Source organism: Anabas testudineus, chromosome 11 (assembly GCF_900324465.2).
Source record: "Anabas testudineus chromosome 11, fAnaTes1.2, whole genome shotgun sequence".
Lineage (NCBI taxonomy): Eukaryota > Metazoa > Chordata > Actinopteri > Anabantiformes > Anabantidae > Anabas > Anabas testudineus.
In genome coordinates, this window is record NC_046620.1 from 10045000 (window position 1) to 10060126 (window position 15127).

Below are 15127 nucleotides of genomic sequence, written 5' to 3' on the forward strand. Positions count from 1 at the left end.
GAACTACCCTTTTATCATCTTTTATATTATTTGGGGAGCTTGCATTTCACCATCACTAGCTGTCGTTGCTGTATCAAAACGGGCTGTTAGCAGTGGCGGTGCTTGGAATGTGCTCGGCTGAAGTAATGCAAAAACGTTGGAAAGAAAAAATAATGGTACTGTTTGCAATTTCCTGGTTTCCACAAATTTGGTAATGAAATGTCATCTGATCTTCAACAAAGTCATAAATATCAGCAAACATTTCTAAGCAATATTACTAAACCAATTAAATACAAATAGTCATGCACTTTTGCATGTTATTATAACACACCCATAGTAGACCTGTTAAATGTGGTCCCCCTTTTACATCATGCACACTGCTGCAAACAAGTAAACCTTACTTCCATGTGTTCTGAGAAACTTACAGCACTATGTATGGCATGAAAAGACAACGTGAAAACATCATCTTAATGGTGAAGTACAGTGGAGGTGGCATCATTATTCGGGGTTTGTTTTGCTGCATCTGAACCTGGTAGGCCTGTCAACCCTGCCACTGTACATAGACTGAATCTGGTCATGCTGTGTAATTGTTGTCTTTTGTAAGCTAAAACAAATCCGTCCTTGGGAGGACTCTCCATTAGATTACAATGTCTTTACGTTGGAACTGGTCTTCCCAAGGACCGATGTGGTAGTTGTTTGTATTATTGTTTTGTTTGTATAACTGTTTCCTGCTCCCCAACCGGTCAAGGCAGATGGCCGTTTAACTTGAGCCTGGTTCTGCTGGAGGTTTTTCCTCTCCACTGTTTGCCTAGTGCTTGCCCAAGTTGATGTTTTTGGGCTACATGTGTCTCTTGTCTTGTGAAACACTTTGTAACATATGTTTAGAAAAGTGCTCTATAGATAAATTTATTATTATTATTATTATTATTATTATTGGTCTGTGGTTACAAAATACCTCATCGGGTGTAGATGATGTCTACAGCACTGCAAGCTATCATCACCCACTGAAGGTACTCACTAATTGCATATATCTAAATTGGGGATAAGTCAGTGTAGACAGAGGTATACTTAAGCATACATAAGCTGGTCTTCTTTTCATATTTAAAGCAAATAGCTGTATGCACCAAAATGTTGTAGTAAAACATTTTAAAGCTGCATTAGCTATTAATTCTTAAATAATGGTATGCTCAATTTATGGTTGAGCATAAAGGTTTTTTCTCAAGCCTGGATTCTTTCAGATGTATTTTACCTCTTAGTTGCTCTTTAATCAGTTAGAGATATTTTTAAAAATGCTTTCAAGGTAATCCAAGTCTGACTCTGTATTATGTATTACTGCAATAAATAATTGCTAAACCATGTGCATATAAAAACAGTAATATTAGATAACACCTAACCTAAATGTAGGTGTGTTCGTGTGTGCAAGTATAGTGTGCAATACCTATCTAGAAGATATCTTAGTCATGAAGCAAGTCTGTCTAAAATCAGTGGGTTCTTGAGCTATTAAATTAGGTTACGCTCTAGTAATAAGGAAATAAAATATAGTTTTGCATTACGGAATCTACACCAGGCTCCACAAGATGGTTTGCTTTTAAAATATGGTTCAATATGGTTTTGCTGTAGGCTCTGGGCATCTTACTGTCAACCACTTCTTCAGTTTAGATTTATCTTGTTGCTACTAATGATTAGGTAATAAATGTGGTTTACTTAAATGCAGTTGGCCTTTCTATCTGTTCCATATGTTTGCAGCAAAGTTGTTCCTTTTAGGCTCAAATATTAACATGGGTCTAAATAATTTGATGCATATTCACGCACAAAACACAAACAGTTTTTATGACGCATATTACCAAAGGGTTTATACAGCAAATACAAAATAATTAGACTTTTAACTATCTGGGCTGCCTAGTTGGCGGGAATACATTTGAAAACATATTGTAAGATTTTTATCCCCCTCCCGATGAGTGTGGATGTGTCAGTGGATGTTGTCCCGGGGGATCCTCCGAATCACCCAGCAAACCCCACCAATACATAATTTCCCATAGGTGCTCAATTGGATTTAGGTCAGGGTAACTTGAGGGCCAGTCAATGGCATCAATGCCTTTGTCATCCAGAAACTGCCTTCACACTCTGACCACATGAGGCCAGGGATTGTTCCGTACCAGGAGGAACCCAGGGCCCAGGGCACCAGTGTAGGGTCTTACAATCATGAGAAGAAAGCAAGAAGATGATGATGACAGAGACAGGGTTTGAACCACGAGCGTTCTGCGTCCCAACCCTACCCATTTAGCCACCAGGCTCCCAGTACCATAGACAGTCAGGGTACCATTGGGCATGACGTGGAGGTCTGGGTGGCCTTACAGATATGCCTCCACACACCATCAATGACTCTTTCACGTCTGTCACATGTGCTCAGCGTGAACCTGTTGTCATCTGTGAAAAGAGCGGGAAGCCAGCGGTGGACTTGCCAGATCCGGTGTTAACTGGCAAATGCCGATCCAGCTGCACGGTGCTGGTCTGTGAGCCCAGGTCATGCTAGAGGATCAGTGCCTGATGCCACTCTCACGGACTCCTCTCTGTCAGTTTGGAGAAACAGCAGTCTGCTGAAGGTCATCCTGTAGGTCTCTCGCAGCGCTCCTCCTGTTCCTCCTTGCAAAGAGAGGCTCTGTGTGTTTAGTGCCTTTTTCATCAGAATTTATTACAAGCATTTAAAGAGTTTGGACTCTTTTCAAATAGCTGAAGATGTGGGGGATATGTGAATCACTAAGCTTACATATTTTAAATGAAAAGCAGTGAAAGATGCTTTTTATCTGAGAGATTAGATACTGCATCATGTATCAAGCATGTCCTCCTTATGTTGTACACTTACAACTGTCAGACCGCAGAAATGCTGTTCCTGTAGGTAGATTGATGTGGAGTTCAAACGTGTTGCATTCTGTCTTTGTGTGTACGGTTGTATAGTCTGAAGTTCCTATTTGTCCATCATCAGTTTGACTTGATAACGAATCTCTAAGTGTCTCCATTAAAAATAGTAAGTTTAATGGTCATATATTTTTAAATGTGAATAACCTTTTTGTTTTTGTTTTGTCTGTAATACTCTACAGGATCTTCTAGCTTTTATTTTTAGTTAAACTGCCTATTGTCTGAAAATAATGTTGTGTTTTACAGTGTTGTTTACTGTTTGTTACATACATATATTTCACGTGAAGAAACTGACAATTACGAGGGTGAATTTAGGAGGTGAAGTTATTGCTTTAAGTTATGTTAATCCTAAAAAAGCTGGTCCACTGTACTTCACCCACTACTTGTTTTAAATTATATATCAGCTTTGTTATCGTAACTTTTAGTGTTTAAAAAGGTTCGACCACTTTACATTGGATAAATCATTAGCACAATAATCGATTTACGCCAGCATGGTAAGTATCAACGTGTGCATCTATGTAGCCACAGTATAGCAGAATAATTATTGACATGAAATATTGTACATGATGTTAATTGTCAATTTTATTACCACTTAAATATGTGTCTGCTGTATATGTCTACACTGTATAACATTAGGATAATTGTAGAACATTAATTTATCAGTCATTTGGCAGCGTTTGGTGGATTAGTCAGGTCATTATGAAAATGGTGTCTGTCAAGTCAAACTTTCAGTTTAGTGATTTGTAATCATACATTGTCATTCAGGACAATATATATCTATGTGTTTGCATTTTAATGTTTTTATGTTGATTATGTATTCACTTATTTTGACAGAACAGAGCAGCAAAAATTTCAAATGTGAGGGAGTCATGTTGAGATTACCCGAGGGTGTTGTCTTTCTATTATTACTGCATGGAGTCAAATCCGGCTCTCGCCCACTCACTTTTTCTACTATCCTCTATCTTTCCAAACATACTTGCTGAGCTACAGTAACGTTCAGTACAACACTGCTAACCTTTTAATGAAATGATATCTCCATGTTAGAAAACAGAGGTCATGCTGACAGGGGTTCCCTCCGCCGCTCTCTGTCCTCTTGTCTTTGATTTACTTTGATTAAAGGAACCATTTATTTTCTAATGTACCATTATCTGAATGCTTTGATTACGGAGCTGCGTCATTGTCATTTTGATTAAAGCTACAACCCCTTATACAAGCTTTTGTTGAGAATATGATGGGGGGCTTCCAGCAAAACATCGACATCTGATATACATGTGTCTGAGTGACAGAAAGAGAGAGAGCGAAAGCTTAAGCTTCTTTATGAACAAAAGCCTTCAGTGATGGTATTGTTGAAATCATTTTTCCACTTTCTGCTTCTGCCGTTTCCTTTTTGTCAGTCCCTGCCCCTCTTGTTGTTTCCTTTTTTTTCACCATTTTCAAATTTACTTTGCCTCTGTAACTTTCCGCTGTGCTCTTCTTTCTCTCAGCACTGTGAGGGAGAAGAATTTGCCATTTTTCAAAATTCTTTCGCTAGGTCTCTTTTTTTTTTTTTTCCCACGTTATTCGATCTGTTTTCTGATTTTATTTTTTCTCTCTTTTCTGTATCCTGTTCTCCTCTGCAGTGAAGCGATCAGTAGATTTTAAATCGCGGGGCGTTAAATTGTTCCCTGGCAAAGACTCCAACAACAAGTTTTCAATATGTGAGTTCACATCTTAATGTCACTTTGGCTAATGAATTAACATGTGATGGCTTGGTTTGGCTTGGACTGCTTTTGTTTTTACGTTTGGCTTCATTTTTGTTTTCGCTTTTATTAATTCAGTCTCTTGAAAAGGCTGTTACGTTCAGCACTTTTGTGCCTCTGATCTGACGATGACAAACTAATATCCACATTCTGTCTGCACCTTTGCAGACAGAATGTGGTAATATTATTATTTCAGTCCTAAAAATAATGTCTTAAATTTGTTGAACCACAAATGTGTTGAAACTGCCACAGCCTTTATGAGAGCATGTTATCGCATGACTCGTGTGCTTTTGTTATTTGATGTCATGTATATGTATTTATGCATGCCTCTCCACAGCTTGCTTTGACATATTTAGTGTTCTGATAAGCTTAATCATGGCTTTGGGTCTGTTCAAGGTATGTGAAAAAGCTATTGTGGTATTCTCTACCACCCGCTCCTACCTCTTCTTTCATTGCTCCTATGCTTTTCTCTTCTCTTCTCTCCTCTTCTTATATAACTGAATAATTAATAGACTTGTACACACAGGTGATTTTGAACAGTAAAATTATACAACACAGACCAAAGTAGCTGTTTTCCACATCTACACTTAAATTAAATTATTGTTGCGATCCATGAGACATTAATAAATGCAAACATGTCCTATTATGAAACTATACTCCATTTATCAAACATTTTAATTCTAAGTTGTGAAAGTTAAGTTACTCTTAACACTTTAATTAGATACAGTGAAGTGAAGTTATCAAACGTAAGGGTGCTAATAAGTCATTTGACGTCCTCTAATGTAAAAAATGGCCACATGAATATTTCCATTTAGAGCCTTTTCAGCACTCTGGCAGTGGGAGAATGTGCATGAAAAATCTCAAAGAAAAATAGAAGCACCTGTTTTACTTTCACTTATTAAAACTGTCAGCACCCACTTTACTTTCACATATTTTAGATTTATTTTACTTCCAATCCTTTTTTAATAACTTTCTCCCTTCTTTGCCTCTTTATTATGCCTCTACTACTCTCTTTTTGTCTCTTATTGTATATACCCCCACACATCATTCTCATGCGAGATGAGCTATTTGTGTGCAACAGAATATATTTATGTTCTTTTATGTTTTCTACATAGTTTAATCACAAACACCATAGCTCTCTTGGACATGCACATTTGTCTCCACATTAATACGTACTCATGAATACAGAACATTTACATATTTACCCGCCTACCATACAATGAAATGTGTAAACATGTGCTAAGAATGTATCCATTGATACAAGGACATACACAGATGTCAAAATGCTAAGCTGTATACACACATTCACATGAGTAGACTGTACTAGTCCTTTAATTGGTTTGCATGCTTGCGAATTGATATTTGAATGTCTCTCACTAATTTGCTTGTTTTCCTTATTTGCTTTCTGTTGTGTTTGCATGAGCATTCGCTTTTATGTGAATTTTTTAAATGCTGTATGAGCTGATGAAAAAAAGGTGCTGGGCTGAACATACCATTAAAGGCACAGCGCATTGCAAATTCATCTGGTTTTCTGACAGGTTGGAGAGTCATGGTCATGGATGGAGGTTTGACTCTATGTGAATTTGTAGGTTAATTAGTCTGACTGTGATTAGTTCACATGTTGCTTTACTCTGATTTGTTTAACTCCTCAGTGAAACCCAAAACCCCTGCTTGTGTGTTTTCGTCCATCCATGTTTAGGTTTACGTACGCAGGTTTTTTTTGCATTTGTTCATGTATGTGTATGTGTATGTGTGCATAAGCGGGTGACTTCTGTGGGTTTTGTGTGTGTGAGTGTTTGCACACATTACTGATACTGTAACCAATCCCTCTGTTATAGTGTTAATTGTCCAGATGGTCAAATTAGATGCTCCAACAAAGCAACAAACTATCTACTCTAACAAAATACACACACATACACACATCAACCACCTGGTGAGTTTGCTGATACAGACTAAACATATACATGTTAGTCAGACTGCAAAATAGCCTGGGTGGGAGGCTGTTTGTGTGCAAGCAGAGATGGGCAGTATAATCGCTAAGTGTGTGTTTTGACCACCCAATTAAGTCTTGTGATATTGTGGTATTTTAGTTTGACACAGATTAAATTTTACGTTATTGGCAGATTTCAACAATAGTGGTTTTGCAATAATTGCCAGAAAAACTAAAATAGGCACAAACCTTGCATGAATTAGTGAATGTTCACATTGATATATCAAAATAAATAAAAATATAATCTATCAAAAAATGCGACGCACAAGGTTCAAGGCAAAAGAGGAGGTAGTAAAACTATGGAGCCAAAAAAATAATGAGTCTGAGGAGTCTGAATTCACCAGACAAATAACATAACGACAGAATCGCGTTTTTCCACACTCATTGTCACATGTCTACTTTAGAAATAAGCTGAATTTTAAACTACACCAACGACCATGAATAGTTGTGTTTCCCTCCTATTTGAATCCCAGACCGTGCATTTGAATTTCAGAATATAATATATATCACACCAGCTGTACAGCTGAAGTAAATAAGCACATCAAGACAGTTTCTCCCTCTAGTAATATTCTGCTGACGCCAGACATTAGCAAACGATGAATGACTCAAAAAACACACTTAAAAATCCTCAGAGTGGCCTAATTTTATATTCATTGGTGTGAATGAAAGATGAGGGGAACTCAAGGATCATTTAAATAATTTGACTTTGACTCTGATCTCATTGGGGAATATGAAAGATCTTGTCACGTGGGGTCCTAAATTGCGTAAAAATAGATCATAAACGGACTCCTCTCATTAGGATACTATATCAGTAGTAGTACGTGTGTTGCATGCTGACCTACTAGAAAGAGCTCTGTGGCATGATTGATCCCTCTCAGTATTAGGAAAGGCGTGCCAGAGAAAAAGTGCTTTAATGTACAATGTGTTTCAACTGGAAAAGTTTTAAAATGAATAGGAAGAAAGTTATGATTTGGCTTTCCCTGAGAAGACACGGGAGCTTTTTGAATTTCTCTTATGCACACTGTCCATTGCTTGATGTTTATCTAGCAGCCATATTTCTCTAAAGACATTTGAGATGAGCCAGTGAAATACAGTTATATAGTCATTTGTATGGGAAGACTCAGCGAAAGAAAAACATTAAGGAGACGACAAAACAAAAATAAAATACAACAAAGGTAGGTAAAGAAACAAAAAAGACATAAAGGCTATTCTATAATTAGACACAACAGTAGGGATTCATCGTGCGTGTTTTATAATGCTGCAGTCTCGAAGTGTTTGTACAGTTCTGCCTGTTGTCTCTGTTTTCTGTGATGTGTGGAGTGTTACTGTCAAGATTAGCTCTTGTGTTACTGAGAGAATTAAGATCGTATCTCTGAGTGCTCTGTTGTCCCTGTCTGCCTACTAACTGTCTAACCTGTCTGTCTCCCTATCTCCTGGTCTGTCTAACCTGTTTCCCCTTGCACCTGTTTCGTGCTGCCTGTAAAGTGAATGAGCGTCGAGGCAGGAGCACGAGCAAAAAACAAAAAGTGCCGAGCTTGAAATTTCTTGGGCTAGACTCAACAAAATGACACGGAGCATGTTAGATTTGTGCCAGGGTACACTGAGGTAGTGTTGATTTGGCAGCGTGTTTAGAACGACACAGTCCAAATCACTATGTACATTTATTCATAACTACGGATGAATTTATGAATGTCAGTGAAAATACAGTGTGTGAACATTCAACACATTTTCATCCCACAGCACAAAATAATGATGCGTGGCAACCCAGTGCCGACCCTAAAGGTACCCTGTGGCGTCACCATTTGACACACCACCACTTCCTTGACCCCTTCCTTACCTTTGGTAAAGACCTGGCAAGTGGAAAGCATTATTATGTGATGCTGGTGGATGAAAAGTGGGCTTGAATATTCTTAACACATGAAACATAATTAGAAGAACTGGGTTATTTAATATATACCTCAGTGCCTCCACCACGTAGCAAACAGTATCTAGGTGAATTAGATTATCTTTAAAGGGACAGTGAGCTTTCTGGACCCAGTGTAGCTTTACTGTATGCCTTGCCTGTACCTTATTCTAACCAGTCTGTGCCTGGCTTTCCACCTGTCTGTCTCTTTGTATAGTAAATGAAGGTGGTGTGAGACAGGCGTCCAACTCTTGCCCTGACCCAGGAGAGCCAGAGAATGGGAAACGTCATGGCAACGACTTCAGGTACAGTTTACACACCTTTTCTGAAAGAGAAGCTCGTACTGTATGTTGTATATAAACGCAACACATTTTTGTTCATGTTTTTTTCTTGCTTGTTGGTTTGTTTTGCTTTCCCTGACTTTCTATTTCCCCTCTGTATATGTTAATGTCCTTGTGTGTGTGTGCGCTCATGTAGTATTGGCAGTGTGGTGCAGTTCAGCTGTGGGGAAGACTATGTTCTTCAGGGCAGCAAAACTATCAGCTGTCAGAGAGTGGCCGAAGTCTTCGCAGCCTGGAGTGACCACAGACCAGTCTGTAAAGGTAAGAAATAGTACCCAGCATGCATCTGCACAAGTGCACAAATGACACAAAATGAGACACCACAGCAACAGACACAGATAACAGGAATGACTCTAATAACAGTAGTTAAGAAGTCAGTCCAGCACAACTGCCCATGTATACTGCTTCATAATGCTGTCAGTGTGTTGCCTTGGCTTCTCCTCAGCATGGGTTTGTGTTGAACGGGGCCGAGTTGATAGTGGAAAAAATCCCAATTCTGTGTCAAGCCTCTGGCTATAAAATTATGAAACAAAACACTGCATAATCCAATGTTTGCAGTGTAGTGCCTCACTAACATGCTTCGGTTGTGTGCTTCCATCAGGGGAGCTGTGATAGTGATTGATCAGGACCTCAAATTACAGCCTTTATTGTAAACACGGTATACTGCAGGTAAAAGCTACTATGACAAGCACTGGGTTGGATCTTTGTTGATCAAAACGCCATGTAAATGAAATTACAATTTGTAATTGAATTTAGAAAGGGAGTAAAAATACAGTTATTATTGTAATATGTACAATACAGCTAAAGAGTTCAGTATTTGATTTGCATAGGGACAAGTGTGCGTTTTTCATCAGTTCTCTCAGTGCCCTGACAATTAACACGTTTCATACATTCATTCTTCAGCTTTCATTACTAGTTCTAGTTTCACATCTGCCACTTTTTTGTCTCAGCCCCACACACACAGAGGAAGTGAGACAGAGAGAGAGGGCGTCTGTCATGTTAAATGCCAAAGTCGTTTGTCATGTCTCCCTTCACTAGGCTTCAGACTCGGGCTGGAGACACATACTTTAACATAAAAACCAATATTCACTCATTCTGGGTCTATGTGTGTGAATAGAAGAAAGAGGGAGGACGACGGGGAAGTACTTTAACACCTAACTAATAATAGCTGAAATAGAGAAAAGAAAGGGAGAAAGGAAGTACAGAAAGAGAACGTGAAGGCAGGGAACAGAGGACGCAGGAGAATAAGGGAAGGAAACGCTGAAAAATTACACACCTACTCTTTCTGCTTGAAGTATAGCTTCTGTGAAAGTAAAAGTTACGAAATCCATCACAGGAAATTAGCATATGAACACCAGATAAACTGAGCAAAACAACATCTTAGCAAAAACAGATTCGCAGCATTTGGAACATAACTCAAACTTACGAATGTAAATTTCACCGTTTCAGCGTCTCCACTTTAATCTTAGTGTAGGATGAACCTTAAGAATGCAGTGAATGCAGACCTGGATGATGATGCGGTGATGTAATGCTATCTTGTGTAGAAAAAAGAAGTGATCAGGCGCAGTGTTAAAAACACCAGGTGGTTTTAAAGTAATGGCTGATCAGTGCATGTTGCTACAGTATCTGCCCTGGTCCGTTGGGAGGCCAAAGTGCTAAGTCAGCTCTGGAGTAGCACCTGGGGCACATGTTGAGGGCAAAAGCAGTTGTTGGGTCTCCTCTCCTGCCCTCTGGTTAAAGGACACAGTCTAACTACTAGTCTTGACTGCTGCCATGGGTTTCTCCTGTGAACCAGACACACAGGGGGACTGACCTTCAGTAAGTGTTTTGTTACCATGACAGCGCAGATCCTTGTAAAGCTGGATATAACCTGGCTAATGCCGTTGACTTTGTCTGTCGCCAGTCAACCTTATTATCCAACTCATTATCAGAAATACTATAGTGCTGATACCCTTTTGATTGGCTCTTCAAGGTTGTTAATGACTGTTATGGATTCATCATCACTAAATACTTTATAAGGACCAATTAAATATAGCTTCTGACATTAAGCCAATCAAATCCGACATTTACCTGCATGAGATGATGGGATAAGCCTCCCCAGAGGGAAACTGCCAATAACATTAAAATTCACTGATGTTGTCCCCAGAACCACTGAATTGTTAGAAAAAAGATGACCTCTATCACTGGGAAACAAAGCCACCACTCCCCAGTCAGCAGTGTCGTTTGAAGGAGTGGTACGTGGGCAGGATGTGACACTTTTACAGGAGTACCTTATTGTCTAAATGGCAGGTGTGCAACGTTAAAGATCGGCTGAATTTAAAACACAACCATTTATATTCCCAGCGCAAGCAAATACCATGTCTAACTTTTTGACAAAGGCATGACAAAGTGCACCGACCTGCTCAGTGGCTGTTGCTAAGTAACTAGTGATTTCATATTAGTTGATCTTTGTTATTTAAAGTTTCTCACAATGGAGGGCACTGTTACTCCAGCATGATCCTCTAAAACAACTTGCATAAACTCAATTTATGCCTCCCTGTGCTAAATAACAGCAACTATTCATATCACTTTATCTATATTTCTATCTCTGACAAATCTACGTGTAACCATGAATGATACCCAGTGATCCACAATCCATGCTTATTGAGACAACAATACTTTTCCAACTAAAGCCACTACTGTATATTTTTGTTTACCGCTCTTCCAAGCACTCCTGTGTGCCATTGTTATGCAGTATATCTATGTCCTATTTTGGTGAAAGAGAAAGACCTCCATCTTTAAAATCCCATAAATCCCAGAATAATCATATTGAGGTTGCTTGAAGGACAAGATACAGTACATGTAACACTGGAATCATATCTATTTCACAGCAATGCTGGGGCTTTACTTGCCAAGATCACTCAAAAGAGAAAACAGAACAGTAAACCCATATACAATGCTGCCGTAAACATTGCAGATATACATTGGAAGCCTACAATAGGGTGTTTTTATGGAGGTGGCTTAGCTGAAAAGCATACAGAAGAATATTGAGACCAATAGTCTATTTTTAAATCTATTCTCAGAAATCTATTTCCCCTTAGGGAAAAAATTCCAATATCGAAATTCTAAAAACAAAGGCTAGTCTAGAGCTAACAGACAGTGATAGGAATAAACTGTGCCAATGTCTAGAAGTGGTCTGTAACTCTAATAATTAATTTCATATGTTTCATATATATAGTCTTTTTACCTTTTAACCTCCTGATAGGGCGAACGGTTGTTGATCACCACACTACTTCAGCATCCCAGGTTTAAGCCCAGCTAGAGACCTTTACTGAATGTCTTACCCACTCGCTTCCCCCACATCTCCTGTCTACCTCTTCACTAGAGTCTATCAGATGAAGGCAAAAAATATCGTAACCTTAAAACAAAAGAATTTCTGAGCATCTGACTCCTTTACACTGAGTGCCAGTGGTTGAGTCAGCTGCAACAGCCTCATATTTGTTAGTAGGAGGCCTATGGTATCAGTAGTTAGCAGTCAGTCCCATCAGCTCACTGTATCCACTGTTCAAGCTGCAGGTCCTGGCCTTTAAGAGAGAGCATACCAATGATTAGAGCACTCTAAAAAAATGATTGAAAGTTGAATATACAGAGACACTGAAATTCCAGCTCGTGCATGACGGACACAACCACTCAGGCTCCAATAACATGTCTTAATTAAATTTTCACTACAAGATTCTTTTCCAAATGACTTGTTCTATATAAACAGCGAACCAGTGGGGCTTACTGACTGGAACGCTAGACTGAGTGCATATATTGTGAGAATATTCAACTAATGGTGCATGATGTATGAGCGCTGGACTGAGCTGTGGGCTAAGAAAAAACACACGCTGCATTTGCATAAACCCAACCTGATATGCACCACTTGATCTACCTTGGCACAGTCTTTTTTAAGGTAGACACAAGTGCAAAATTATATACTTGATCCCCTTGATCCCGGTGAACTTGGCTGTGTGCTTCTGTTTGCACCTCCGCTAACTTCGCAGCTACATGAATATAAATGAAACTGTGGAATGGGTTCAACAGGTAAACTAGTGCAGGAGAGCAGAGCAGCCATGATGGTACAGCTGATCTTCAGTGAGAAAACATTGTGTTCTCTGAAGTACAGTGTCCTTATTTAGCCTGTTTTCTTTCATTCTCCCGAACAGAAATGGAATGAGAGAAAATCTGTGTCTAACTGAAAACAGCTCCAATTTGACCTTTATATCCAGACCAGCCAATAGATAAAGTGGAAACTCATGAATAACATCGAGAGAAGCAATCTGTCAAAAGGCATCAAGCCAGCTGATTTATTAAAGGGTCACTTCTGTCAAAACACTTAAATACAGCTAAATGTGTCTTTGGGAACATTAGAGGGAAAATAAAGTGAATGTATGTTGAAAAACTGCCCTTTATATCACAACAGTGAATCAATGCAAAGAGAGAGAGAGAGGGGGGAACAGGGCAGTATTCACTTTGTTAGATAAAATAAAACTATTACAAAACTAAATAAAAATAAACTACAAAAACAGCCATCAAACTGCAATGTCCTTCTGTCTATTCCTACAACACTTTATGAGAGAGGGAGTCCATGTGGCACCTTGATTAATGGACAGATGGCAAGGCCACTGAGCCAGTTCTCTCTCTCTCTCTGTCTGCCTGTGTGTGTGTGTGTGTGTGTGTTTGTGTGTGTGTGTGTGTGTGTGAACTTCAGGGGAGCTCAGTTGATCTGCCTGAATATACTGACTCAATGCAGGGTGCTATATGTCAGCCTGATACATGCATGCACACAGACACGCTATGTACATATGTTGGCTTCATGCAGACGACAAACAAAAGGAAGGAAGAAGAATGAGCTTCAGCTGATGTGTGTGTATACACACTGTACAACAGCAACATTAGTGGCTATCTGTGTGTGTGTGTGTTTTAGTGCAGGGGTATATGTGTGTACCCATTAAAGCTCTAACCAGAGCGAGGGCCATTGGAGCACTGTGTGCCAGCCTAATGATGTCATCAATCATCCTCTGTGTCCATTGGTCAATCTATCTGCTCCTGTAGGCAGACTGTTAAAACAGCCAGTTCGGCCCGCTGCTGCAGAATCGTCTGATCTCTAATCTGCCTCGACGCTGTGATCTGAGCCTCAGTGTGACCACAAGAACTTTGAAAAACATTTTTTGGTTACCACATATACAGGTTTGGATACGGTGTATATGTGTGTTCTGACGTTGCAGTATTCAGATTTGCTAGACCTGTCTGTGTTGAACTGTCAAATACGACCCAGGCCACCTATAATTACAAATGAACACGATAGGTTGGCAAGTAATATTTGTCTTCTTTTCATCAGCAGAGAAAACAGAAGATCCCCTCTAACCCTTTTTGTCAAAATCAGGACTTGATTTTTCCATTTAGCTGTCTATTTGGTTACACATCATCCTCGTCAAAGATTACTTTAATAGGAAATATATCTTTATGAGAACGAACCTTTAATGATGAATTTACTCTAATCATGATGTTCCTTTGATAATAAAATTACTATCATAAGGAAGTTTTTTTTTCTGGCTTGTAGGCATTTGGTGATGGACTGGCACATTATGTACAGCGTCACCAGGGCACACCATTGACTCCTGAGTGGTTTCTCTTAAGAAGTAATTTCTCCTTAAATTCAGCTTGTGCAGTTTTTTGTTGGGTTATATTAAAATTGTGTTCTATTCATTAATAATCAAACTAATTAGTCATAATATTATTTTACATTATTATTGAAAAGAATAAAAACTAGCTGTTCAATTCCCATCGTAGGACATCACTATGGAACATGATTTGACACCCACTCCTGGCACCAGATAGCAGACTTGCTCAGCTCACATAGCTCTGGACAAACCAGTATTATTGGTAAATGAGGCTTATTGATTAAGTATGGGTGACACCTCACCATCTTTGAGACTATACCATGTATTTGCACCAAGAGGTCACTGCTGGTCCAGTATTTCATTTCCGAGTCAACCCATCAATTGTGTTCTATGGAAAACCAGTTCTCTTCATGCTGTCTTGTTGAGGTACGGAGTCAGGCAGATAATCTGGAACAGGCATGGGTTAAGTGTCCTTGCTATGCTTCAGCAGGTATACCTGTAGGGATGATTGAACCCAGTGCGACGACTCGCTAACCACAAAGGCCTGCTGAGAGAGTAGCAGAGTTGTAGACCTTGAGTATAAGGTAGAGATCAGACTGAAGGGAACATTGAGGAGT

The 15127-nt window shown here is 39.2% G+C and overlaps 1 protein-coding gene across 1 annotated transcript in view; it reads left to right on the forward strand.

Moving 5' to 3' along the window:
- The window catches only part of csmd3b (CUB and Sushi multiple domains 3b), a 274055-nt gene that overhangs the window by 161274 nt on the left and 97654 nt on the right, over positions 1-15127 (forward strand). The window contains exons 7-9 of the mRNA XM_026349411.1: positions 4515-4592; positions 8745-8832; positions 9005-9129. Of these exons, the coding sequence (XP_026205196.1) occupies positions 4515-4592; positions 8745-8832; positions 9005-9129 (291 nt within the window). The remainder of the gene's footprint in view (positions 1-4514; positions 4593-8744; positions 8833-9004; positions 9130-15127) is intronic.